The 27,525-nt window shown below is 42.3% G+C and overlaps 2 protein-coding genes across 10 annotated transcripts in view; both read right to left on the bottom strand.

Moving 5' to 3' along the window:
* SETD5 (SET domain containing 5) overlaps nucleotides 1-9,004 on the bottom strand; it is a 64,771-nt gene extending 55,767 nt beyond the window's left edge. For 2 of the 9 annotated variants that reach the window (XM_026717977.2, XM_026717979.2), the window contains exon 1: nucleotides 8,820-8,997. The gene's annotated coding sequence lies outside the window, so the exon portion shown is untranslated. Of the gene's footprint in view, nucleotides 1-8,789 lie in introns of all 9 variants that reach the window. The other 7 variants (XM_087923453.1, XM_087923455.1, XM_087923456.1 and 4 more) reach the window with 6 other exon arrangements.
* Nucleotides 9,005-16,582: 7,578 nt separating this feature from the next.
* LOC113447592 (putative peptidyl-tRNA hydrolase 2) lies at nucleotides 16,583-26,761 on the bottom strand. The gene is made up of 6 exons (XM_026717859.2): nucleotides 26,644-26,761; nucleotides 26,448-26,522; nucleotides 24,216-24,317; nucleotides 22,027-22,124; nucleotides 20,102-20,216; nucleotides 16,583-17,608 (listed from the first exon to the last, which is right to left on the bottom strand). Exons 1-6 carry the CDS (start codon nucleotides 26,737-26,739, stop codon nucleotides 17,519-17,521), a joined length of 576 nt encoding a protein of 191 aa, XP_026573644.1. The 5' UTR covers nucleotides 26,740-26,761; the 3' UTR covers nucleotides 16,583-17,518.
* Nucleotides 26,762-27,525: the final 764 nt, after the last annotated feature.

Raw genomic sequence — 27,525 nt, 5'->3', positions numbered from 1 at the left:
CGTATCCAAAAAAATATAGAACATCAAGCTTTTTTTAATAAAAGCTTGTTGGGAGAGTTATATGGGTCTTGATCTGTACCTTCCAGATAATTATGGTATTTTGTAAGTATTCCTTGCAATACCACTTGTAGCTCTTTGTTCTAATGGTTTGAATTATCAATGCAAGCGGTAAAAGCCACCTAGTTCATTTTTCTTAAGAATATCACTTCATATTCAGTTACAAATCCTCACAGAAAAATGCTTTTTGACTGAGTAAAATTGCAGCCTTTATAAGCTCCAAGTTAAAATTAAACAAACATATAGGCCATAAACAAATTAAATATATACGGCAGGCTAAAAATGTAACTTTTGAGAGAAATGTACAGTATACGAAAAAATTTACTAGGCCACATCTTCACTGCCTTTTAATTAATTGTACATTAATGAACAATGAGAACTATTAAAGGGTAGAATGAAACCTATATCTGTACACGCAACCTATCTTACCCACTCTCTCTCATCCCAATTTTAAACCTCCATTCCTTCATCCATTCCGTGCATCTGATGAAGCTTATGCAGTTTAATAAAATCTTTTAATCAGAAAAAATGCTACTGTATTCATTCTGATTTTTACTTCTGGGAACTAATATGGGTCTCCTTCTACAATAACAATTCTGTCTAATTCCCAACCATAAATAACTGTAATATGATGTAAGTATGCATTTGTGTGTAAAATAAGGATTTGCCTTTTGGGATATTTGTGCAGTTAAGTATCTTCAATAATGAATAAAACAAGTAGTGAAATAGATCCTGGTGTAAAAAACTTTAGGTAACATTTGTTATATCGTTTATAATGACTCTACTGACTAATTTTCTTAAAAGCAAGTTACATCTGACACTAATTTTAAATAAAGAACTAATTTAATATCTTACAAGTTACAACTAAAGCCTAGACAAGATTTGAATATGAAACACGGCTGCTAAGCAAATGGTTGGTTTTACTTGAGAAAATATGAGCCTACATGTCCCAGCATGCAATGAGTTTTAAGGTGGAGTTCAACATGCTTGGATCTGTAGTATACATTAGCCAAAAATGCAGAGGGAAAACAAGCTACTGCAGATCTTCTATAACCATCATTTTCATTTAATCTTGTAGAAATTTACTCATTTATAGAAGAGGCTAATATTTAATATCTTGGGCATCATTCCCCACTAACCAGAAGCATTAATGGGGGAAAATACAAAAAAACCTAGTTGAAAACATCTGGACAAAAGAAAGTTGTTGATTAATAAACCATAGACCTATTTCAATGTATTTATTACAAAACAATTGAGGTTATATGCATGATAATTTTCTCATTCGTACTGAAAAAAATAAGCCACATAAACTATGTTTTCAAATCATGTTAACAGAATGAATGGTTTGTTTCACTTACAGCAAACAGAGTTCAAAATCTTAATTTCATTTACTGGCACTGAACACAAAAGAAATCTGTAACCTAAAACTCTACAATGCAAGTAAGACAAAACAACCATTTATAGAAACAGGGGGGTTTGCTCAGCATATTAAAGCTGACCAAGCTAGAAACTGGAATAGCTTGACCAGAAACTGTAGCATTCCAGCAAACAGGAAATGTTGACTAACAACTACATAAATCAACTGGTAGAAACTGTTGTTTGAAAATGCATTTGTTTTAGCTACCCTATTTAAATGATAACAAATAAGTTAAGCTAATTTGAAATAAATTATTTTTATACAAAAAATAAGCTATCCAAAACATCAGCAATACTACCTGTAGTTAAATATAATTTGCTGGATGAGAATAAATCGTGATACTAAGAAACTACTCTTAACTTTAGTGTCAGGAAACAAGTTCAGAAACTATTGCTCTGGCCCTGAAAACGATCTTCTAAAAAATTTACAACTGCTTTAACATGACTTTGTTGTTGTTCATTTTTTTCTGATTTTTTTAATGGGCATTTAAAGAAATGTGCAAGTCCATGTACATATCAGATTCCAACCTATATCACTCTATCCTTGTTTGCAAATATAAATGACAGAACTATGAAGGAATAAACATTTATTCCAGATGGTTCCAGGTGGTTCCTCCAATTCTTCACTTTAGTTGACTTTATCAAAACATGCAGTGTAGTACACAGTGCAATCCACTGCAGTAATGACAGGTATAAAATTAATACATTTTGTCCAAATCTGACGTTGGTTACAAATCTCATGATAACATTCACAAATAGCTGGTTTTTATCTCAAATTCAAAGTGAGAATTACAAGCTACACTACAGTACAATAATGGAAAGGCAACATAAACTGTCATAAGTCATTCAGGAAACATGGCAAACATTTTGAGATCGGAAGGAAATAACAAAGTTGTGATCATTTTTGACAAAGAACAAAGGAACTGACTGCTTTACAGTTTGCTTCTCAAAAACAATTTAATACATAGTGGAATAAGGCATATTTCTTTGACTTCTGTCCCAAGTTATCACACTTGATTTATACGTAACACACATTATATAATATAGGTCATAATATAGCTATACAAACTTTGTATTGGACTGGACTTTGGAGAGAATATATTTGAGAGTATGACCATGACAATGAAAGTTAAAAGTGTGCATTTTCTTATCCTAAAGTCACTTGATTAATTGTCTTATGGTCTATTCATTATGGATAAAAATTAGAAAAAAATTTCTAAACACCAACTGATTAGGTAAAAAGTTTACCAAAATGTTTTCCCATAACTTGAAAGATTGGCTATTAAATTTAAATTACCTTGATTTGCATGGCATATAGGAAAACTTAGTTTAGACTAAATATGGCTGATTTATGGCTGAAAACTATCATTTTTAATCTACATTTATTTGAAAATGTTTTCAAGGCAAAAAGTCAATTCCAACAGTGTATATTCCAGCTCTGTAGACAGATCAGATTTTCAAATTTGCTTTGAGATCTTTGAAACTATAGTAATAATTTTCCATTTATGCCACGAGTGTCAAACTTGTGGCGTCATGCTGCCATCACGTGACAATTTTCCCATTTGCAGGGCTGGGTGGGGTGGCCGTGGCATGGCCTGCATGTGATGCATCTGGGTCGCGGGCCACCAGTTTGGCACCCTTGATCTATGCAGTGGAACCAACAGCTAGAAAATATAAAAGATGTCCATTCCTTTGGCAGAGAGAAGTATCACAGAAGCAGACAGGAATGTTCTCCGTTAGGAATCCTGTATCAAGCAATACACCAAAATATAGGTTCTTAGCATACTTACATCAAGATGTACATTACACTGTCTCAAAAATGCAATCCAAAATTTCAGTAGCTCCGCTTGCAAGTACTCAAAAATTAGATTCTTAACCTAAAGCTTAAAAAACATTTAGGCCACATGATTTATTTAACGTAGACAACCCTGGTAAAGAAACTAAAAATGTGATAGCTATGGTAGCTAAAGTACATTTCTGTTTTTTTTAGGAGAAACAAATTTAAGTTGCTAACCTTTCAGAGCTAATCTATCATAAATTCTGAACATCCATTTTTAGTTAAAGTATTTAATAGTTAATTGAGATTTTCATTTAGATTATTCCAGTTTATATTTTATATTTTGTAAATCTGTTTTTTCCCATTAGATATTCAGGTGAGTTGTAATCAACTCTCTAGCTCTATGAAATATCCCAAAACAGTACTTCTGTTACTATATTCTACTTCTATTACAGCAATATGTTATTCTCTGGATAACAGAGTAGTGTTCCAAAATTGTCTTTAATATAAATAAGAAATGTTAGCATGGTGAAGCTCTTCTTGAGAGATAGTTGGCTATACAAACTTGATAAATAAATATCTTTTCAATTTTCAAAATCCTGTGCATTTCATTCAGTTCCTCATTCCTTCACATTAGGAAAGAAATTATTAAATATCATTTCTACTGGTTCCTACCATCTTAATTTTTGTAAACATACTTAGAAATTCCAAAACAATGCATTGTTACAGTTTCAAGAATCATAGTGTCCTCAAAGGGTGAGTTTAAGGATATATTAAGGACTTACATAGACTTTTGGTCAAGTGGATACACTTGAATACTAAGTGCAGTAAGTGTTCTTACAAAATGGCTGCTATGTCAGTTTCCCAGTTCATAAGTGTTAATCAAGGTAGGTGTCTGCCTCTCAAATGCTCACATTTTGGAAGTAGGAAAATTGGTGAAACTGCTGTCAACTACTTTCCTAGTCCCCAAGGATGCAAATTGTTTTTTTAAAACAAAGCTTTAGGTTGAAGCCATCCTCCATTTCAAATTTCTAAGGAAGCCTTAGCCATTCTTTGAAGTAAATATTAAGTTAAAGATTCATGTTTTGCTTTGCAGAAAGAAGCTGTAGCAGGGGAATAGGCAGGCACTAGGGATGAGTCTATGGCCACTTTGGTATCAAGAGGCAGTTACGAGAGCCTCGTCAACTAAGCCTATGATTTCCTGTTTCATTTAAACTTTTCATTGGGGTGCCTGTGATTTCAGGAGAGAAAAGTAATTCAATTTAAAAGATAAATGACAAGACAGATGCAATTCAATCAGTATAGTTTTCTTAGTAAACTGCTAATTAGTGGCCATGCTGACAAAAACCAAGAATGTTCATTATGATTAAAAACAGCAATAACTTATAACAGGGATATCAAACTCAAGGACTAAATTCCTCACCCAGCAGATCACAGGGAACTGTTCCACAACTCTATCCTCCATGTATTTATCCACCTGCATCACAGTCATTGCTCCTTCCATGCATGTCTTTTTGTTTTTTACATTTTAAAAGATAAAATATAATATCTAAACATAAAGCTATCTTCCATTACAAAAATAAACCAGAAGCAAAGCCCTAAATGATAAACATAGGAGACAAAACTCCCTACTGAATGTATTGATATCTGCTAGCTGAGGAGGTAGACATGAATGTAGGCAAGAAGAGTATGATATAATACCCTAGCCCTGAAATTACCTTAATGGTTTCTTTGGAATGGTTAATAGTTTTTAACTAAAGACCTCTAAAAATTAAGGCTTCATTTCTGTTGACTCTCATTTACTGTACCTTACCTTTTTAAGAGTGCTAAAATCAAGATGCTGATTCTAGTGAAGTTACGCTATAAGTCAAGAATCTTCAAACCTGACCGCTTTAAGACTTGTGGACTTCAACTCCCAGAATTCCTGAGCTAACATGACTGGAGGAGGAATTCTGGGAGTTGAAGTCCACAAGTCTTAAAGCGGTCATGTTTGAAGACCCCTGCTGTAAGTAATTCTATTTTCAATTTGAGCAGAACATGGAGCCACTCACTACATTTCAATAGCATTTACAAATAAAACAAAACTGAGCACCAATTTAAAGTCTCCACAATGCCATTTCAAAGGCACTGAAACTATTTTGGAGAAGAGAATGGAGATATGCATTTCTGCTACTTATAGTTTTCTTTCAGTTTTATCAACCACTTAGGAAGTTACTTCCCCCCCCAAAAAAACCATTGATACCATTACTTCCTGCAGACACTCTCCCCTTACACCTTCCTATGATGAAAATCAGGCCTGTGTTTTACCATTTAACTGGCACTTCAGCACTATACCTCCTGATAGACCAAGCAGGCAACCAAATATCAAGGAAGGATCAAAATTCCCTTAGCATCAGAGATTTCTTAGTAAACTCCAGTCTGCCTTATTTGTCTCTGGAATGAAACTGGGATAACTATCAGTTTTTGAAACTTTTGTATAGTAAAAATCTACAAGATTTTGCCACTGGACAGTAACATTAAGCACCAGAAAGGTACTATAACCATTGTTTTGTATTTATGAGATAAGGAGGATATCAGATATAAAACCTGGTTTAAGCAATTCAGCATATTGCACTGAATAGCACTGTTGTCTAGCTAGGCAGATAGGTGTAATTCCCCTTCATATTCATGAGACTATGTTCTTATGACATTTAGAAGGGCAAGATGTGCCATATTTTGGCTGCACATGCCATGAATGGAAAATCTTCTCAGTGCAAGACTTGTGTCTGCTGTACACACCCATTACACAAAGCAGAAATTCCTCTCAATAAGGCAAGTGAGGCCCAGGCAAAGCAAGGGGAGGAAAGAGACCTACAAACAATAAGGAAAGCATCTGGCTCTCTGTTTACTGGAGGGAGGGTAAAGTCAGACAGAGCCTGCAGCTACAGGGACTGCATCTCTCTCACTTTAGAAATGTAGTATCTGATATCAATTCTCACGATCTTGGATCTTGCAAATGGGAGAGAAGACATATCTTGATTTGTAAACTACATCCAAACGAAATTCAGGAAAATATTTGTGCAGAGAGTAAGAAAAGGCATCTTCTGGTTCCGAATTTCACGCACTAATGAAGAATCCTTTTTCAGTATGTGAACCAGCCATCTCCTAAGTGCAGCACTAATGGAGGTTGTGCTGTTGTCCTTCCCTAGAGACAGCAGCCAACACTATTGAAGCTTCTCACGTAGCAACCAAAGCTCCAGAGCCAACATTAGCTGCTTGTCACTGCCTTGAACACACACCCACAGGACACAAGGCAAAACACCCTCAGTCACCTCTGTGCTGTAAGAGACAGCTGCAAAACCTACTTCCTAGGCGAGCTGTGTTCCTGTGTGGGAGGGGCAGTGTCTGATGTCACCTTCATAGGTGAAAAGGGATAATCCTACACACCATTAAGGAAGTAATACAACTTTGTCTTGCCGTGACCCATATCCACAGCCCCCCACAGAAGGCTCAATTAGAAAATGTTTCTGCAAGCCAAAACAGGTATTTGTAAAAAAAAGAAAAAGAAAAAAAATGGAGCTGCAGCCTCATCCTCCAAGTCAAAATCAATATATTCTACTGTTTTGCACCTCTGCCTATGAACCTGAAATACTACCAGGGGAAGAATTTGCAGGAGGCCCCGCTGCTAGGGTTATTATTTATTTAAAGAAGGAAACTAAAGCAGAAGGAAACTCAGTAGTATATTTTTGTTCTTTATTGCAAAGCTCTCACTAAACAGGGGGTGTGAGAGAGCTACTTCTTTAGTACAAGAATCCCCCCGAATTAATTGTATGCACCAAGATGTCTCACAGCAATGCATTTCTTAAAAGATCCTCCGCCTCCACGAACCCCTTCCCTCAAAACCAAATCATCTTCCAATTCCAAAAAAGATTCCTCACAAACACAAGACAGCTTCATTTCAAGTCCTAAGCTGCTGGCTGGCACGAAGGACAACTGTTGGGAGACTAGGGGCTGAGACGACCTTGCTTCAGCTACTATAACCGTGTTTACAAGGGACCCAGAGTTGCCAGTTCAAAGTGCTGGGGTCCAGACGTGCCAACCCAAAACACAGCTTCCTTAAAAAGAAACACTGCACACACACATACACAAGACAAACGAGGAAAATCAGGCCACATATTTGGCTTCGAACAGAGCAAGCAGAAGGGGGGGAAAAAGAAAAAAAAGAGAGAGAAAGGGACGCTTAAAAAGTGCTCCACCATGGCTTACACGAGCACCATGAGAAAGCAGAAAATGCAGGTCAAACACCTCCTCCCCCATTGCCTGAAGGAGCCAGCAAGTCAGAAGCAGACAGCGAGGAGAGGGAGGGAGGGAGGGAGGAGAGGGAAGGAAGGAGCAGCTCAGGGGAAGCTGTTTCAGCACATGGAGGAGGAGGAGGAGGAGGAAAGGAACGAGGGGAGGCAGCGGTGAACTCGCCCAGGAGTAACCGACGCACACACAGACACTCTCTTTCCTGGCACACCAGCTGCTTGGAAGCGGGAGCGCCCCACCACCACCACCACCACCACCTCCCCTCGTCCCGACGAAGAATTTCCCCACGTTTTCTCCCTCAAGATCTCCCCCCACACCCCCCCATCATGTGTGATCGGGCTGGCTAGTTTCCCACCGGCACCTCCTCCTGCACCCAAGTCTGGGAAGCGAGATACATACAGTGCAGGCACTAGGATCCCTTCCCCCGCCTTCCCCACCCCCACCTTCTCCTTCCCTCCATACAACCGCCCTCCACATCCACACACGCCCTTCCCACCACCACCACCACCACCACCACCACCAGCAGCAGCCCACCCACCCCAAAATCCAGGCAGGTGGAGGTGGGTGCGTGGGGGGGGGGGGGGAGAAGAGAGCAAGACTGCCATGACGCCCAGCTCTCGGCCCCCGAGCATGCATGCATGCATGCATATATACATGTAATATATACATATATACATACATACATATATACACACACACTAATCCCCAGTCCCAAGGTGGGGGGATGGGTGGGAGGAAAACGGAAAGCAGCCCCTACCTTCGCCTCCACCTCCTCCCGTCCCAGACTTCCCTCAGTGCGGGGCTCGGCGGGGATTCCCCCTCTCCTCCCCCCTCGCCTTCTCCCCTCACACCCCTTCTCTCCTTGCACTCAGACGTCTTCCCAGGCTAGGGAGACGCAGGGATATGGGAGGCAGACGGAGAAAGGGAGCACGACCTCGGCTCTCCTCCTCCTCCCTCCCTCCCCCACAAAAATTGCAAGAGGCTCCATTTCCCCTGGAAAAGCGACTCTTCCAATACTTGTCTTCCCACCCCCACCCCACCTCGCGTATCAAACTTATCTTTCCTCAAGCGGGGCTGAGGGGGCTAAGCTGGAAAAGGAAGGTGAGAGGCAGGGTGCATAAGAGAAGCGGCCTGAGGGCTGGAAAGAGGCGAGAACCCGCCAAAAAAAAAAAAAAAGCCCCCTCTAAGTTTCCCGCCCCTCCTCCTCCACGTCCCCCTTCTCCAAACAGTGGCTCCTTCGCCCCACAGGCACCTTTGCTCTTCTTCAATTGCTTTGGCTGACCTGTCCGGCCCGTTGCTCGGGCCCCCGGCGTTAGGCCCTGCTCGGCGCCACGGCGTTTCCTGGAGAGCTGGCCGGACTCGAAAGCTCAGCTCCACAGAGCAAGAGCTACGGCCCCTCCCCCTCCGCGGCAACAGTGAGCAGCCAACAGCTCCTCCTCAGCAGGCCGGGCGGAAACGGCACTGAGCGCACGGGGATTCCCAGCGCTGGCGCCAGGGGCGCCCCAGGCACGCCCACCGGGTCGATTCATTGGCTGGCCTGTCCGCACGATCTCCACCCACTTCATTCTCTCAGCAACACCTCCTGACTCTTCCCCGCCTCCTATTGGCCACGTTTGTCCTCCTTCTCTAGGAAAAATGGCCCCTCCCCTTCGGCTCTCTGTAACCCGAGCGTCTCGGGCAACCTCCGCCCCGCCTTAACAGACCCATGACTTCATTGGTTACTAGAACCGCCACTCTTTCGCGTCGGCCTCAGCAGCGCTATAAAAATAAAGTGCGGGTCGTTTCCCACTTTCACAACCGAGCCAGCGAGGTGAGCGCCTGGTTGTTAGGAGTAAAGGCGGAAAAGGGTAGAAGTGGCTCTCTACCGCTGGAGAGCCCCGGTTCGTCTCCGCGCGTTTGCGCACGTGGGGCCGCTGTCCTACGTGCTCAAGGGCGAGGCGATCCTCTGATTGGCTCGCCGTGGCCAGTCCCACGTGGGGCCGAGTGCTGCTTGGGGACACGTGGCATGGGGAAAGAGCGGACGGGGTGGCGGGGGGGGGGGGTTTCAGCGGCTGGCTTTGGAAAGCCCTCCGTGCATGCGCATTGCAAGACCCGCTCTGGGAGGTCGAGCGGACGGCGCATGCGCGAGCCTGGGTGGCAGAGGCTGGAGGGCGGACGGGGAGGGGGACTGCGGGGAAGTTTCGCGCCAGGAAAAAAAAGGGGGGGCGGTGTTGGGCTATTATAAGGTTATGCTGGACGCGCCTTAGGAAGAAGGCAGGTTAGAGATGGCGCTGCAAAAGCCTCGCGAGTGACCCTGAGCTTGTCCTTTCCGACGGTTCCCCGCACTGCCCCGGGGCTTTGACCGCCTCTTGCAGGCGACGCGCCCTTTCTCCCCTCCCCAATCCTCCTCCCGGAGCGTGGAGCTTGCAAATGGACGCTGGTGGCCAAAACTACGCTTTTTCGCCGCCGGTCAGCTCTGCGGAGGCCCCTTTTTCGCCTTGCTGCACGCAAGATGGTAGCCCGTGTGGCATTACCTTGCTTCCCTGGGTGCTCCCTCCCTCTTTCTCTCCCCCACCCCGTTCTGGATCCGCTGGGTGGAGATCGGGCCTCGACCAAGTGCCACGCGCGTCGGGGACACCGCATTTTTTTTTAATTAAAAGATCCCTGCCCTGGTATGGGGGAGGGGCGAGGACAACTTGGCTTCCCGTCCTTTCGTTACAAGTGGGAGCCTTCCGGTTAACTTGCAGTACTTCCCCACCCCCACCCCCTCCTCCACCCCAGTTCTTGGCGTTGCGTGTTGTGTGCTGCAGCTGAAAAATCCTTATGGGCGTGTCGGGATTTCAAATAGTGTAAGCCTTTTTTTTTTTCCTTCCCTTCCTCGGTTTTGCCCTGCGAGGACCGGGCCCTTCCTGAGACTGCTGCACCTCGTGAAGATGTGGGTTCAATTCACACGAAATGCTATATATATACTATATATATATATATACTAGGTCGTGCGTGTGTTGGATTGATCTTGAAACCTACGGCGACTCCACATAAACAGATTGCCTAATTCTCTTCGTAGGCAGGCAGACATTGCTTGGATTGCCATATTGTGGGAACTCCCCTCAGTTATGCTTGGATTCTAGAAATCGCACTTAAATCAGTTTGCTGTACAGTGCACAAGACTAGTTTTAAAGTCATTTATTCCGTTTTAGTCTGCGGTGCAGTTCGACTGGTTTGGTTGAGTATTTCTGAGCAAAAAAAAAAAATGCTATAAGGCTTTTAGCATTCGAAGCTAATAATAACCCTTTAACAATGGATAGCTACCGTACGTAGAAACTTGTCCCCCTTTTCTTCTGATGGTTTTATTTCCAAGAAATTTTGAAACCTGAAGCCTGCTGGATTACCGATGAGAATGAGGTGCTTCTGGATTAATTATTTAGCCTGAGTGGCAATCCAGTAAAATTTGCATCCATGTAAGGCTGAGTAGCCACCCTAAATGTTTACTCATTGGAGGTTTAAACTCATTGGAGTTTTTACTGTCATATGGATCTCTGTAGACTTGCATCAGATCCATCATGTACTCCTGTAATTTGAACTGTGGGTTTATCTTTCGGGTGCAGTCGGGCAATCGCAAAAGCTTGGCAGATGTTACTTTGAAATCCCAGCCCTAGAATATTACAACATTGTACAGTGAAAAAACTATGTGTGTGTTCTGTATTTTTAAAGATTTGAGGGAGGAAAGCTGGAGCCGAAGTTGTACCTCCCCCAAACTACAGAATGTAAGCCTGGGAAAGCAAGGCCTGGAAGGAAGCTACTGCATAGCTAGCTGTATTTTCTCAGCCGGCCATTTTCTAGGATTTGCTGTCCCCTTTATAGTTGTGTGGCACAAGCACAATGAATGTACTTAATTCTTAGGCATCGAAACTTTAAAGAGACTAACACTACTTAATACTCTGCAACCATTGGGGTTTCCTTACGTATTTTGTGTTGGCAGTCTTAAAGAATAGTGGCTAGAAAACCAAATTCTTGTAGTCTGCTAGTGATTACACACACACACACACACACACACACACACGATGCAATATATGTATACGGCATTGTTTTTGTTTGAGGACTGCTTTTTAAAGCTAGAAACAAAATCTGAGGACATTTTTCTGTTTTCTGTCATGTGGGGATGAGGTACTTGGGAGAGAGGAGGATTGATATCTGTCAAAAGCCTGTGCAATCACATTTTTGCCTCCCCCCCAATAAATCAGAAAAAAAGTACAGCAATTTTTGATCTAGGGATTATGGAGTTTGATGTCTCTTAAAACAGTATTGTTTGGTACGCATCTGACTATACAAATGGATGGCTGTAGTGGCCTTAGGACCAGCACAGGAAATGCTTTAAAAGCCTGCCTTCTGCAGGGCTGAGATACTGTGCTTCCCCCACCTCCCTTTTTTGAAGGAAAAAAAAAATCCCACATCAGCCGTGTTCCTCCCTCCTATTTCAGACCCACAATGCAAGAGAAACCTCTGCTGCCGCCAGGATGTGGTGAACAGGAAACTGGCACAGCTGTTGACTGTTATCTATGGCCCAGCAGAGAGGAGAGACATCTGGTGGCTGAAATGTCCTTATGGGCAGCTGATCCAGATAATTTTGATCGAGATAATTTTGAACGAATAAGAGTTGGAAGGGACCTGGGAAGGTCTTCTAGTCCAACCTCTTCTGCTCAAGCGGGAAACCCTATACCACTTTAGACAAATGGTTGTCCTATCTCTTTTTAAAAGCTGCCTGCCTTCACAAAAACTCACACTGAATAGGTTCTTTAGTTTTATTTTGGCAAACTTACCTATGCATACATGATGTTACCATATTACGGAATGCGCTGCCCTCAGGAGTGTCGACTTACAACCACAACTGATCCTGACATTTCTGCTGCCGAGCAAGGCAGTTGAGTGCGTCGCACCTCATTTTATGACCTTTCTTGGCCACATTTCTTAAGCGGTTAAGCATTCACTATAACAGTGCAGTTAAGTGAATCTGGCTTCCCCTGTCGTCATTGCTTATCGAAAGCCATCTAAGTTGCAGATGGTGATCAACGCAGTCATCATAAATACATGCCGGTTGCCAGGCGCCTGGATTTTGATCGTCTGAAAACTGGACATGTCACTTTTTTCAGTGCTACTGTCACGGAATGAATGGTTACTAAAGGAATGGCTGGGAGTCGACCCCTCGTGGCACGTAGAGCTTCTGATTCAGAACTGGGTGTAAAGTCTTCCTGTTGAAATCCACCAGTGGATTATCGGCAACTGTAATTTTTAATTTAAACTGGTGCAAAATGCAGCGGCCTCAGCAGTTGGGTGTGTGCCGCTAAGAGGATATGCGTTTAGATCTCTACTTCGTGACCAGTTTTGCTTCCAAATCAAGATGCTGATTTTGACCTGGCGTGTGGGGCCAGGTTAAGAGACTGGCCCTTCCCAATTATATCTACCCATCCCAAAGGAGATGGCATGCTGTGGATCCTGTCTGCAAAAAGACTTCCATCTGATGGGACCTAGGAGGGAAGCTTTTTTTTTGCTTTGTGCACCCACCCTCTACAACATAGGCTTATGGCTTTCTGTAAAGACCTTAAAACAGCAGTCCTGAACCTTTGGGGCTTGGTGGCCCAGCTTTGGGGAGCGGGGGGAAACTGGGCCGCATGAGTGGCAAGCCAACAGACTTAGTTTTGCTTGTGTGAGCAGCAGGCCAATACACATTCACGCCTAGTTAGACTGCTGGCCCACTGCTTGCACGAGTGGAGCTGTGCGCACACTTGTGCCAGACTGCCGTTTGTGCGGCCCAGTTCCAAATATGCCAAGGCCTGGCAGTGGGTTGGGGCCCTTGCCTTAAAATACGCTTTTTTAAACATCTGAGGATCCCCTGGTGGTAAGGAGCTCATCTATGGCTGCATCATGTATGATATTCTCTCCCACTTGTGATGCTTACTGGTTTAATTGGTTTGCAGTATGTTACATTGTCTGGAGTCAGTTTGTGTGAGAAATAATAAACTTGAATAGTTTCTACTGTTAACATGAAGCACGGTGTGTGGCTTTTTTTTAATGTTGACTGGTCTTATCTAGTCTATTGACTAGGCGATACAGAGATTACTGTAAATAAATAAAAAATCAATGGAATCCTCTTCCTGGTTAGCACCAGCATGCCAGGCTAAAGGCAATCAGTTCTTCCCCAGAATCTGCTACTGGATGCCCTTACCTTGGTCTGGGGAGGGAGATGCCACTTAAATGCATGCAGTATTGCCCTTGGGTAAGCCTATATCTCCATTGTTATATATCCTCTAAGTTTTTTTTAATGCTGGTTGGCTTAGATGCATGGTCCAAGACCATTGGAGCATCTTTTTGTTACTAAACAAATCAATCTGGGCCTTGGTGCAAGAATACATTAAAAGGTTTAGCCTCTTATAGCAAAAATAAGCAACTTTTCAGGTCTATACTTAGCTTAAAAGGGAGAACTGGTTCTTGGGTGTGTGCACATAACATACCTTATCCTGTCTAGCACTACCATTGAATAACTTGTTTATCTTGTGGCAGACATCCAAAGAAATCAAGGCTGGGTTCAGATAACATCCTAGACCTTGGTTAACAAGATATAATTGCTGTGTTCACATGCCTTGTTCAAACAGCACACAGAGCAGATTATAGTTTAATATATGGTGGCTCAGTTCATATAAAGCTCAGCTAAACTGAGCTTAGCCCCATCTTAGTCTAATGTGCTGCATGAACCAAGCCCATTTGGGTGGGGGTGGGATTTAAAAAAAAATTTTTTTTTCAGGCTGCTCAAGATGCCCATTTCCATGCTGTTAACTTCAAAGAATCCTCTCTCCCAGGTTCAGCTGACGAGGAATGTTAAACCTGGAGTATAGAATGGAATTTTGACCTTATAACCAGGAAAGACCTGGGTTTGCAGGATTATACTGTGTGTTAAGACCACTATTGATCTAGTTAAATACACATGCCATATGCAATTATTACTGCAGTGTGAATAAAGTTCATGCCTTGAGAATTCACTAATTACTTTGCCTAAGTGACCACACATCTATTTGGTAGCTTTCAAGAAATTATGCCACCCATCAAGTCTTGTCAGGCATGGTTTTTTTTTTTTTAAAAAAAAAAAGTTTGGTATTTGCAATTGTGTAACAGTAACTTCTGGAAGCCTGCACGCATTTCAAATTATGCCGCGCTGTGTGAATTTGGTTAAGGGATAAAGATGGAAGGCCCTAGCAAGAGCATTCTGCAAGTGTAGTAAGAAATCTGTTCAGAGGGCACATAGTTACCCGATTAATCAGCCTTCAGATTTCCTTGGCTGCACATTACCTACTGCTCAGCTGTAGCTAGTGCAACCCCATACATTGGGTGAAGTCACCTCTGCTAGCAATCCCCAAATAGTAACAACTAATGTTGATTTTCCCCGAGTGCTATTGTTTACATTACTAAATATAAAGAGAGATGGCTGTGTTGGCCCTACACACCACCCTGGTGTTAAGAGGGCAGAACTGAAATTCAGTCTCAGTCTTGTAGAAAGAGGCGGTGAAACAATAGGGAGAGAAGAAGTGGGTTGTAGTAGCAATCATCACAGTTCTACTTGAGTGTATGGAATCTAAGTGGGATTTCCTCTCATGTAAACATCAAGATTCCACAAACGCTTGTAACCTTGGCTATTTAAAATAAAGTATGAATGGGTCACCGGCCAAATCTTTTAGATTGGAGTTATGTTTTACTGATTTTTCCCCCTCTCCCTTCCTTCCAAAAAGCCTTTACATTCTTCTAATTGGCAGCTTATTTGTACTTTCCTGATCCAGTTAATGCTTTGGAACATAAAAGGCAAAGGAAAGAGAATATGCCGCCTCCTTTCCCAGCTTCACCAAAATAGCCGAGGCAATTTGTTTCTTTACTTTGTAGCTGCATAAACTTAAGTCAATTGGATCCCCACCAGCTGGGGACTTGCTCTTACAAAGTCACTCCAGACCATTGGGGGTTTATGATTCAGCCATAAACATGTTGTCTTTATTTCAAGAGGCTCTTAACCTACTTGCAGCTTTTTTTTTTGTCTTTCCCTGTTGGTCTGCAATGTGGGCTCCTGCCAATAATATGTGTGGCAAAATACTTCAATGGCACGGTGAGAGAGAGAAAGAGAGAGACAGAGACCAACATTTCTATTGGAAGAGGGGGGAAGGGAGCCCCTCCTCCTCAAGAGCTTCAGACTCCCATATGACTCAAGAAAGAAGGCCAGGGTAGTAGGCCAAATCACAGTACTATGGTGTGTTTTGAAGGCAACCCCCCCCCCCCCCAAAAAAAATATCAGCCTCATCAGCTGCACAAATGGGATATTCGTGCAGCTTTAGAATGACGCCATTCCTGTAAGCAAATAGATGGTCTGACCTTCAAATTGATCTGGTTGCAAGTTGAGGTAAATTTATCCATGCCCCAGTATGCCTGGGGCTCCCTCTGGCCGATCCGTTGCCAACCACTGATGATGCTTTATAGTTAAAAGTCATTCAAATGATTTAGAGGCTCTGTCCTCTTATTTTCCTAATCACTTTGTACAGCAGATTGCACAGATTTCATCATCTGCGCACAACTATTTCATCAGCGTGCACTAAGCGGTGCAAGGCATCACAAAATGTATAGCATGTATGGACAGTTAATAGCCGGAGGAGCTAATGAAACACAAAAAAATCCAACCCTTAAGTTTTCTAAAAACTGAGGGGGAAAATGACACGTATTAAATTTCAGATTGCCGGGTGGTTAAAAATGTCAGGGAGAAAAGCTTGTAACTAGGTTGGAACACACCACATTAGCTGCTACTTGATCAATATCAGCCATTCCTTAAAAAAAGCTAAACTCTGCCGTTCAGGTTTTCCTGAAATTCTCCCGTCATTCCTAGCATCAGAACACATAAACCTAGAATTTCCACTCTTGGGGGGATCTATGCAAAAATTAGCACTGGCAAAGAAAGGAGTTATCGGACCAGCATTGGAAAAAGCCCAGGAAATAATGTTATCACTTTAACAAAGATACAGAAAAAGACACTTGTCACAGACCTGCTACATAATCTTGGTTTTTCTTGTTCTTAATATTTTGAGAACAAAGACACAAACATTAAAAAGGGCTATTTTAAGATGGGAAAATCTAAACCTTCATGTTGCTGCACGTTTTCCTTCTCCCCAATGACGACTACTGCAATTTAATTCAGCTATTTGTTAACAGAAACATCTGAACAGGACTAGCGTTGCTTTGAAAATCCAGTTTTTCAAAGCCATTTGGAAATTGACACAAAGGACGTCATAAAGCAAGATACAGCCCACTTGTGGAAGTTAAAAATAAGATACGGACAGACACCATCAATTACAATATATACTAGCTAAACAGAGAAGTTTACAGCCTTCTAAACAGGAACAACCATCCTTTGGCTCTCCAGAGGCTACTAGCAAGATAAGTCAGATAAAGCTCTCCAAAGATTGCAACACTTGTTCCTTTTCACATCACAGGAAAAAAAAAAGTGTGATATACTCTTGGCACAAGATACCCAAATGGTGTGAGAATTTATATACTAGAGTAACCTGCACTTTCTCACTTGGGGAAGATGGGGAGGGGTGGTGGTGACCAAACTTGACTGGGGTTAATGGATTATATGAATACTTTTGAAGGGCATCAGGAGGGGAAGGCAACCTTGGATGATCCTCGCTGTTTCCCCTTAACTGAAACCACCAAAGCATTACTTATATAGAGCAGCTTGGTTATAAATGGTGAAGAATAAGGGGCCCCACTTTCACACAGACCCCCTTGAGAGTCCCACTAGAAATCTGGATCAGGAGAACAATCACTTCCGTTGTCTAGAAGAAAGCTCCTCTTACAAAAGACAGCTGTCTTTTGGGGTTTCTGTTCTGCTCGGGTGGTTTCTTGAGTTGTTGGCAGAGGAAGAGATGGCTTTGAAAGTCTCCCCCTGGGATCCCACAGACAGCCAAACTCCACAACTTCTCAGTTCAGCAGTTTTAGCTGCCCAGTCACCTGATTCACCAGCTCTTCTTCTCCTATGATGGCAAGGACTGTCTGTGACCCAGCTGGGACCTAAGAAAAGAAGGATATTTATTTTTCATGAGGGGATACATGCAATATGAATGAGAGTTCAGAACAGTTGTAGCTTCTCTTTTAAGCGGTCTCTGAGCTTGGTTGTTTTCTTGCAAGCATTTCGTTACTCAAACTAGGTAACATCATCAGTGGGGAATGTTGATGAATGTTATCTAGTTTGGGTAATGAAACATCTCCAAGAAAGCAACCCAAGCTCAGAGAGCAGCAAGGAATCCTTCATTTCAACCTACAAACCTTCTCCTTTATCGGCTTTGCATACTGTGCAGATGCCGTGAGAACCTACTCTGGTTTCCCCAGTGCTCCTTAACTATGACTTGGCTAAATGTCTATGGAGCTTCTTAGTCATCCCTGCCATGGTTGCCCTAAAGGTGCTTTTTCCAAAAGGCAGCTACACTTTCTCGATTTTTCTGAAGAACTGAAGAAGCTTCTTACACGAGAAGCGAATTATTTTCAAAGAGAAAAACAAACAAACAAGAAAGCCCAGTTGTCTTTTGGAAAAAGCATCTTTGGGATATGACTTGGCTGATTTACACAGGTATGTAAATGAATTTGCAGGATGTAATGCAATTCTTACTGAAATATCCCTGTAAAAGGGGATAGCGGAGGCCAATAGCAGAAATCCGTTTTAATATTATTCAGTGCTTCCGTTACAAATGCTGATGAGTGTGGATAAATTTGGGGAGGGAAAGGATTGGAAAACACACCCAAATCAGTTTCTTCAGCACGGTTTCTCACTCATACATCCTCAAGAAGTCTATGGTACTTCAAGGTAGAAAGAAACTTTTTTTAAAAAAAAATTTTTTTTGAAACCCAGCTCCATTGAAGTATTTGTTTTACCTTGTCATTTTTGAGGGGGCAAAATAACAGAATAACAAGAGTTTGAAGGAACCTTGGAGGTCTTTCAGTCCAACCTCCTGCTTAGGCCGGAAACCCTATACCCTTTCAGACAAATCTCTTCTTAAAAACCTCCAACGTTGGAGCACCCAGAACTTCATTCCACTGACCGATTATTCTAACTGTCGGGCATAGAATGTCAAGGTTGGAGACAGACAACCGATGTTAAGATTTGGTGTCGGGCCCCAAACCCAAGAACGATATGTGATGATTCTTCTAAGATGCATTCTTCATTGTTCCACACCTCAAGACAGAATTCTGCTAAACCGAAGCATTCTACTCTCTGCACCTATAACATGTTCTGAAAACTATTAGGGAGGGACTATCTTCACCCTCTTTCTCTCCCACACAAAATGTCTGGACTGCAGCTGTCTCTTATTCCTCTGGAATGCTCTCCTTCCCTCCTGGGAATTCAGTCCACTGTACTCCATCACATTTGGTTTCCAGTATCAACTGGGAGGAAAGTTGCTTTCAAATGCATAAATAAGAGCTGAATTATTGTCTTTTCATTCTTGTTCAACAGTGTCAATAAAATGCTGCGGTCTAAAGTAATTACCCTAGAAAGCGATATAAAGACCTACAAATAATTTTTAACTGAAATATTAATCAAGTCCCAGGTTTTTGTTTCTAACTAAGTTTGGGCAGTTCACAAGACTTGTGTAAAGCCAGAGTTGTATTTTTTAAAGATAGGTGGCCAGATATGTTTTTTAGATAAGTACAGTGGAACCTCGGGTCACGAACGCTCCTGTTTGCGACCAAATCAGGTGGTGAAAAAATTGGCGTGGAAAGATTCCCTTTCCACGCCAATTTCTCCTTAGGCGCCTTTTTTTTTTACTGTGCGCATGCACAGTCGGTCATGCTTCCGGACACGACCAAATTGGTTCACGACCCGAGTATTGGGAACGGATTACAGTCATGACCCGAGGTTCCACTGTAAGTGCCAAAACATCTCTGTTCAAGAGAAATCTACAATTGCTCTACACCTATTACCCTGTACATACAGGTAGTCCTCGACTTATGACCACAATGGAATTTGGCAATTACAGTTGTAAGGCTGATGGTCATAAAGCAGGTCATCACCTGATTTTACAACTTGTTTTTTTTTGCAACATTTGTTAAGCAAGCTCAATGTTCGCAATGAACATTTTTTTTCCTGGAAATTGGATGTACACAGTGGTTTCTGTGAAAAAGTAAACCATGGTCACATGACCACGGGATACCACAAATGCAGGCTAGTTGTGTAGCACCCAAAATGCAGTCATGTGATGTTGTAACTTTGGAACTGCATCGTAAGAAGCTTTTGAGGGAGGGGTCTGACATAATTTGGAACTGTTGCTAAGCGACAGATTGTAAGTCAAGGAGTAGCAGTATTTCTCAAAACACTTTCTTATAAAACAGGCAAAAAGTTTCAAGCTTTTTTCTCTCAGGTTCTGATAATGTCCTCCGTCCGCATGACTCATAAACTATGGCATGAATTCCAATCCTCCCATCACAAAGCAACAGCCAGCAGTTTGCTTAGTTCAGGATGAGATATTTTTGGAGATACAATATTTTTTCCCCCCAGAATAACTGATTTACCTGTGTCCTTCCGGCATCTTGCACTAGGTATGTTGGCAATTCTAGACTCAGGGCGAGCGCGTGCAGTTCCAGCAACTGGTCTGTGTTGACTCCCTGAAGGACCACTTTTTTTGCACTAAGAAGGACAAAGCATACTTCATTGTAAGACCACCATAGCCATGCTACATGTTGTCTGCTTGGCTATGAGTCTAATTAAAACAAATTGTAAAAAGCAGTTGGACGAAAACTTGCATGCGCTGAAGTCTACACCTTTTGACTGGCAAATATCCCAATTATCTTCCAGAAAAGTGGATTTGAATATTTTATGTAAACTGCATTTTAGAGGTTAATTTATGGCTGAGCATGATGTATCAATCAACCACCACAACAAATAAACCAGAGGATATCCCTACACCACATTTACAGAATAACACAGTTGGAAGGGACCTTGTAGGTCATCTAGTCCAACCCCCTGCTCAAACAGGAGACCCGAGGGGTGGGTTTCTATCGGTTCTGTCCACCTCTGTAGAACCGGTAGCTCTGAAGAGCAGCAGACATAGAACCAGTTCTATGTCTGCTGATGTTTTTGCCCACCCGCCCACCTGGGCTCTTACCTGATCTTTATTTTCTGATTTTTCAACTTCAGCTGCCGAACGAGGCACAGCTGCAGTTAAAAAAACAAGAAAAGAGGGCTGTTTCAAAGGCTGCTTCGATTAACGCGCATTGGGCAGGGAAGCTTGTAAATCCCAAACTGGTAGTTAACCCTGTCATATCCCATCCCTGGGAGACCCTATACCATTTCTGACAAGTGGCTGTCCAGTCTCTTTTTGAAAGTCGCCATTTATGCCCCTTCAAATCACCTCTGGATCAAGAGAGGCAAATCTCTGGCTCTTTTTTAATATACGGGGCTTAAACCATCTAGAACAGTGGTCGCCAACCAGTGGGCTAGGGACCACTGGTGGTCCGCAGAGAAATATCACCCCCAAAGCAGACGCCTTCAAATGGAGCTTACCCTTTTTATCAGCCCTGCCCCTGCAAAAGCTACTGAAGTTAAAAATGCCACCCTAAAAACTTATAACTCACAGAACCAAATTTTATCAATGAACACAACTGACTTTAGTTCACAAACTGTTGCCTGTTCTAAATAAATCATGGCTTACAAACCAAAGTAGCTGGGCTTATACAACATACTAAGCCACGGCCAACCAAGCTGCATTATTGTATATCTTATGAATAAAAGCAGAGGATTTCCTTCTAACCAAGCTTCATTTATGAACAGAAACTGAGACTGAACACCGAAGAATCCCATTTGGGTTTCCGGCCTAGACCCTGAAGCTAAACAATACCCTAAGTCGTGGTTGGTTTGCACCCTAATTTGTGTAATATAAAAGAATTAAAAGATAATTTGGGGGAACATATGAACCATTAATTGTAGGAAAGATGATATGGACCAGGAATTGAAGCGTAAAATAACTTCCTTGATTTTGTTCAGCATGGAATGAGACAGAAAAATTTTTGGACAGGCTTTCAAGATGCTTTATAGCCTACAGCAGTGTTTCCCAAACTCAGCAACTTTAAGATGTGTGGACCTCAACTCCCAGAATTTCCTAGCCAGGCATCCTATTATATTAACACAGACACTCTATTTTATTACCTTGGTATCAGCTTTAGCACATCCCATGTATCCATCCACTTGGAAATTTAAGTTGCTTAATCCTAAACTGTGCTCATTCAAGTTTAGTGGCTTACTGCAACACACTAAGCCACTAAGTGGTTTATTTGCTTTTGATTTAACTGCATTATATGAGAAGCAGCTGCTGTAGTTTGTAAAGCAAAAAAAAAAAAGCTTGCCATCCTGTGCAAATCTGAGTATAAACCAACGCATATAATTAAGCAACTACGTTTAACAGAACCTCGTAAAAGATAGCCAAACCTTATTCCCTTACCCATGCTCGTCCCATTGGTTGATCATGCCCCTCTGACTTGGCTTTTCGTGCACCAGCTGGAACAAACCAATTGCTGCATGCCCCACCTGAGCAGCGATCTGTGGAGGAAAACATTCAAACTTAGGGGGTCTGTCTTGCTTCTGCTGAAATAATTCTGCTGCCCCTGGTGGCGCAGAGTTTGAAACTGCAATGCTGCAAGCAAACTCAGCCCACAGTCTGGAGTTCGATCCTGACACGGCTCAAAGTTGATTCAGCTTTCCATCTTTCCAAGGTTGGTAAAATGAGAATCCAGATTGTTGGGGCCAATATGCAAATAATGTTTACATTGTAAACCACCCAGAGAGTGCTGTAAAGTACTATAAGTCTAAGTGCTATTGCCATATCCCTAGGGAAGGGTTCATTCATTACCTGCAAGTTGTATGTAGGGGTCTAGTTAGAAATCCTGATAAAATTCATATTGTAAACATGGATCAACAATACAGGCAGTTCTGGCTTAAAAAGATGCTCCATTCCCTGGGTCATTAACCTGAATTTGTATTTAAATTGGAACTCATACAGATAGATAGCCCCTTGCCTTACAACCATTCATTTAGTAACCGAAGTTATGTCACTGAAAAAAGGGATTTATGACTGCTTTTCACACGTACATTGAAGCATCCCCATGGTCACATGATCAAAATTAAGGTGCTTGGCAACTGGCATGTATTTATGACGGTTGCAGTGTCCTGGGGTCACGTGATCACCTTTTGCAACCTTCTGACAAGCAGAAGTTAATGGAGAAGCCAGATTCATTTAAATAGCCATGTTACTAACAGCTGCAGTGATCCATTTAGCAATTGTGGCAAGGAAGAGTGTATAATGGGGCAAATTTCACTTAAAAACTGTCTCCTTTAAGCAATGGGAATTTTGGGGTCAATTGTGTTGTAAGTGGAGGACAACCTGTAACTTTCAAATGGTCTGGGTTATTACTGAAAATGGTAGACAACATTGTCCTTTCTTGGGCTGATGAACCATTGTAGCCACACATTGTTTTCAGAAAGTGCTGAAAGCAACCTGTGTATTAAAAATGTGTGACTTCAGCAGTTCCTGAAAGCACTCCATGGCTTCCGTGCTAGAAGAAAGACAATGAGGTCTGCCATCTTTAGTAATAAGCACCCTGTTTGTAACTTAAGGTTGTTTTTAAGTTGGACAATCTTAATGTGGAGTTTACGCAGTCTGAGTCCTGGGCATTGCCTGTACTCGGAGGACTTAAGTAATCCATTACTCACACTTGTAAATGAACCACACATTTTACATTTATCAGATAACAGATAATCAGAGTTGGAAGGGACTTGTAGGTCATTTAGTCCACCCCCCTGCCCAAGCAGGAGACCCTACTACACCATTCTGACAGATGGGAGTCCAATCTCTTCTTGAAAGTCTCAAGTGATGAAGCTCCCACAACTTCTGAAGGCAAAGCTGTTCCATTGGTTGGTTGTTCTCTCTGTCAGAAAGTTTCTCCTTATTTTCAGGTTAAATCTCTCCTTGTTCAGTTTCCATCCATTCATTATTCCTTGCCTGGCCTTCGGGTACTTTGGAAAATAGCTTGACCCCTTCCTCTCTGTGGCAGCCCCTCAAATATTGGAAGACCACTATCATGTCTCCCCTGGTCCTTCTCTTCACTAGACTAGCTATACCCAGTTCCTGCAACCGTTCTTCATATGCCTTAGTCTCCAGTCCCCTAATCTTCCTGGTTGGTCTTCTCTGTACTTTTTCTAGAGTCTCAACATCTTTTTTATAATGTGGTGACCAAAACTGGATGCAGTATTCTCAGTGTGGTCTTACTAAGGCTTTATAGAGTGGTATTAGTACTTCCTTTGATCTTGATTGTATCCCTCTGTTAATGCAACTCAGGATTGCATTAGCTTTTGTGGTTGCTGCTGCACACTGCTGGCTCATATTTAGCTGGTTGTCCACTAAGACATTATCAATTTAGAAGAAAACGAACTAAGCTTTTCAAAAGCTTTTCAAGTTATAGAATAATTCTCCAGGTGACTTTACTTTTGGTTTAGCTGCATTAGTTTTTAAGCTGCATTAGTTTTTGGTATTAGTTTCAGCCTTGGATCTGCCCCTCATAATGAAATCAGATAAAAAAAAACTAAGGCCAGTTTGAAAGGCTAGAAGACAATAATACCCTGAAGAGAGTTTACCTTTCCAGTTCCCATGGAGAGTTCCATGTTTACCACAAAGACCATCTTGTGGTGTCTGCTTGGGAGAAGATTGACATCACTGCCCTGTGCCTCATCTTCATCCTGAAAAAATATTTTGACAGTAATAAAGTTTTCTGTTGTAATAAAGTACACAGGATGGATATTAAAGTGTCAGACTATGACTGGGGATACCCAAGTTTAAATATTTGGCCATCCATGAAGTTCACAGGATAATCCTTGGCCAATCACCAGCTCTATGTCTACCTTACTCATAGATCACTGGGATAATGTGCAGAGGAACAAAAACAATTGTGGACACTACTTTGAGTTCCTTAAGAGAACAATTGGAAGTACAGGTAGTCCTCAACTACGACCACAATTGAGCCCAAAATTGGTTGCTAAGACTGTTGTTAAATGAGTTTTGTCCCATTTTATGACCTTTCTTTTTTCTTTCTTGGCATGGCTGTTAAGTGAATCACTGCAGCTGTTAGCATCACAGTTCTTAAGTGACTCTGGCTTCCCCACTGACCTTGTTTGTCAAAGTTGCGAAATGACCCTGGGAAACTGAAGCCTTCATAAGTATGAGTCAGTTGCCTGCCATCTGAATTTTGATGTGACCATCAGGCTGCTGCAATGGTCATATGTGTGAAAAATGATGTCACTTTTATTTTTTTTACTGCCGTTCAATACCTTTGAACGGTTACTAAATGAACTGTTGTAAGTCGAGGACTACCTGTATTCCAACCTCCCCATCAGCAAAACAGCTGGCACTACTACAATGTTATTAATCTCATACACCACAGTAGAAAAATTCCTCTACTTATGAACAGGTTATGTCTAATCCATTAATGGTTGTGATCACTCTTGTGCTTAATTCCGGACATTCACAGTTACTAGAGTATATACCCTACACAGTCACTACACAACTAAACAGTGAACAATATGCAAGTGGAAGGGTTAGTTTACAGCATGCCTTATCTCCCAACTTCAGGGACCTTATCAGTGGTGTTATTTGACTGGTTTGGCCTGGTTCTGGCAAGCCAGTAGGAGCGATGAGCAGCAGAGACCAAACCGGTTCTCTCAGCTGCTTTGCTGTTGGGCCTGCCTGCCCACCTGAGCTCCCATACTCACTTTTATCTGTGGAATTTGAAGCGCAGCTGCTTTGCACGGCACAGAATAGTTTGGCGCGGCAGCTGTTGAAGAGACTGGGATCGTGCAGGCTTGCAGGAGTGCGAGTTAGAATGCCTCTGTGCCTGCACAAAGTGCGCCCACCAAGCTATGCCGACAATATTTGGCAACAATATTTGAATCCTCGACCTTATAGGTTGGAGTTGTGGACAAGTTTGTTCATATTAACAAAAATCATACATACATACATACATAAAATCATACAATTATACTGATGGACTGTAATTGCACAGGCTGCAAGAGTACAGCAAATATGATATGCATGTTAACTGCGTGAAACATATATTACAGACATTACATTAAATGGGTTTCACTATATGAGTTTCAAGCAATTAATGCACGTATCATATCTGCTGCACTCTTACAGCCTATATGATTCCAGTCCATCAATATAATTATTCCTAATCATAATTATTTCCTGGGGCCAGGGAGAAGTATTTTCTGCCACTCCAGGAAGAATAGATGATTCTCAAGGAACGCGTAATTCATAAGCCCTTTTTAAAAAAGGCCTTGGTATTGCTGAATCCTAAATTGGTTCTGAAATAATTGTACATAAATACTGGTAGCTTTGCTTCTATAGAAAACTGAGAGGTTACATTCTGAAAAATTCAGAGGACAAAGATTTCCTGGTAGAAGCAAGATTGAATGTTGTCATTTAAACTAAATTTAAGTCTGTGTGAGTGTGTTGTGATGTAAATACGCATATACAATGATGCAGCCCTTTAATCAGAATATGTATGCAATTCAAACCTTGAACTACATTTCAAATCATTCATATTCTAGCATCTAAGAATATCCCTACAAATATGTGAATCCTTTTAGAGCTATCATCTCTAAATACTTCTGCCCCTGGCAGGGCGTAAATAAAAAGCATTTGATCATAATCCCAAACCTCGTCAAATCATTTGTTAAGGCAGACTTGCGGGTGATCGCGTTTCAGGCTCTAGCCTGATGGTGCCTACGGGGTTTTTTTAAAAAGGAAGCTAGGCCAGAAACCGATCTTTAACTGGATCAGAACCGGAAATCAAGATCGCAAGCGGATACCTGGGAATCGAGACCGCTACTGAAGTAAAGCTGCGCCGCCGCTTCAGCAGAATGACCTCCCGTGAGCGCCAGAGCCTGGAGGCAAGGAAAGAGGAGGAGGAGGAGACGGGGGAGGGGGGTGGGCGTTAGAAATAAACCAGACGGAATGGATCCCAACCCGCGCCGGATCCCCGATCCACCGATAAAAGCGACCCACCCTCCGCGCTGCAGCCTCGGGAATCCCCAGGTCCAGCAAGAGAGCGAAGAGAGACTCATCGACGCTCGCATCCGAATCGGGCGATTGCGACTCCATTCCTTACAGCTGCCGGCGCTCTGCCCACCTATTGGCCACTTCTCTCGTTTCTCGACCAATGAAAAGATGCCTGCTCCTTTCGTCATCGCTCCGTGACCAATAGCCCTTGCCAGTTCCTTCGATTACAGCTATTACCTGCGCCCGTAGCGGAGCGCGGGCTGCCTTTTAATGGTTTTCGGATTTCACGTGGATTTCTAGGAGCCAGGACCCTTGCGGCTGAGGATTGTGGGGGTTGTAGTTCAACGTTATCTAGAAGATTTTTATTTATTTGTTTATTTGTTTGTTTTGCCAAGCGATTATAAGATAACAAGTATAAGTATAAACAATTATGAATACATGAAATTGATACATATAAGAAAAATAAAACAATAGGACAAGGACAGTAGACACGTTGGTGCGCTTATGCACGCCCCCTACAGACCTCTTAGGAAGGGGGTGAGGTCAATAGTAGACAGTCTAAGGTTAAAGTTTTTGGGGTTTGGGGAGGAAACCACAGAGTCAGGTAGAGTATTCCAGACATTGACCACTCTGTTGCTGAAGTCGTACTTCCTGCAATCAAGTTTGGTGCGGTTAGCCTTGAGTTTGTATCTATTGTGTGCTCTTGTATCGTTATGGTTGAAGCTGAAGTATTCACTGACAGGTAGGACATTGCAATGTATGATTTTATATACTATACTTAGATCGGACTGAAGGCGACATAGTTCTAGATTTTCTAGGTCTAGAATTTCGAGTCTGGTGGCATGAGGTGTTCTGCAACGAGTAGAAGATAATGGCTCTCTGAAGTGC

The sequence above is a fragment of the Pseudonaja textilis genome, chromosome 2 (genome assembly GCF_049901715.1).
Source record: "Pseudonaja textilis isolate UNSWEBS1 chromosome 2, rPseTex1.2, whole genome shotgun sequence".
Classification (NCBI taxonomy): Eukaryota; Metazoa; Chordata; class Lepidosauria; order Squamata; family Elapidae; genus Pseudonaja; species Pseudonaja textilis.
This window is presented reverse-complemented; position numbering and strand designations above follow the sequence as displayed.

Excerpts from the sequence above, each read along its gene's own strand:
- LOC113447592 (XM_026717859.2), bottom strand. The coding sequence starts at position 26,739 with ATGGAGTCGCAATCGCCCGATTCGGATGCGAGCGTCGATGAGTCTCTC. Across the intron at positions 26,523-26,643 it reads CCGAGGCTGCAGCGCGGAGG|GCTCTGGCGCTCACGGGAGG; the intron begins GTGGGTCGCTTT and ends CCTTGCCTCCAG. Across the intron at positions 24,318-26,447 it reads GTAGCGGTCTCGATTCCCAG|GATGAAGATGAGGCACAGGG; the intron begins GTATCCGCTTGC and ends ATATTTTTTCAG.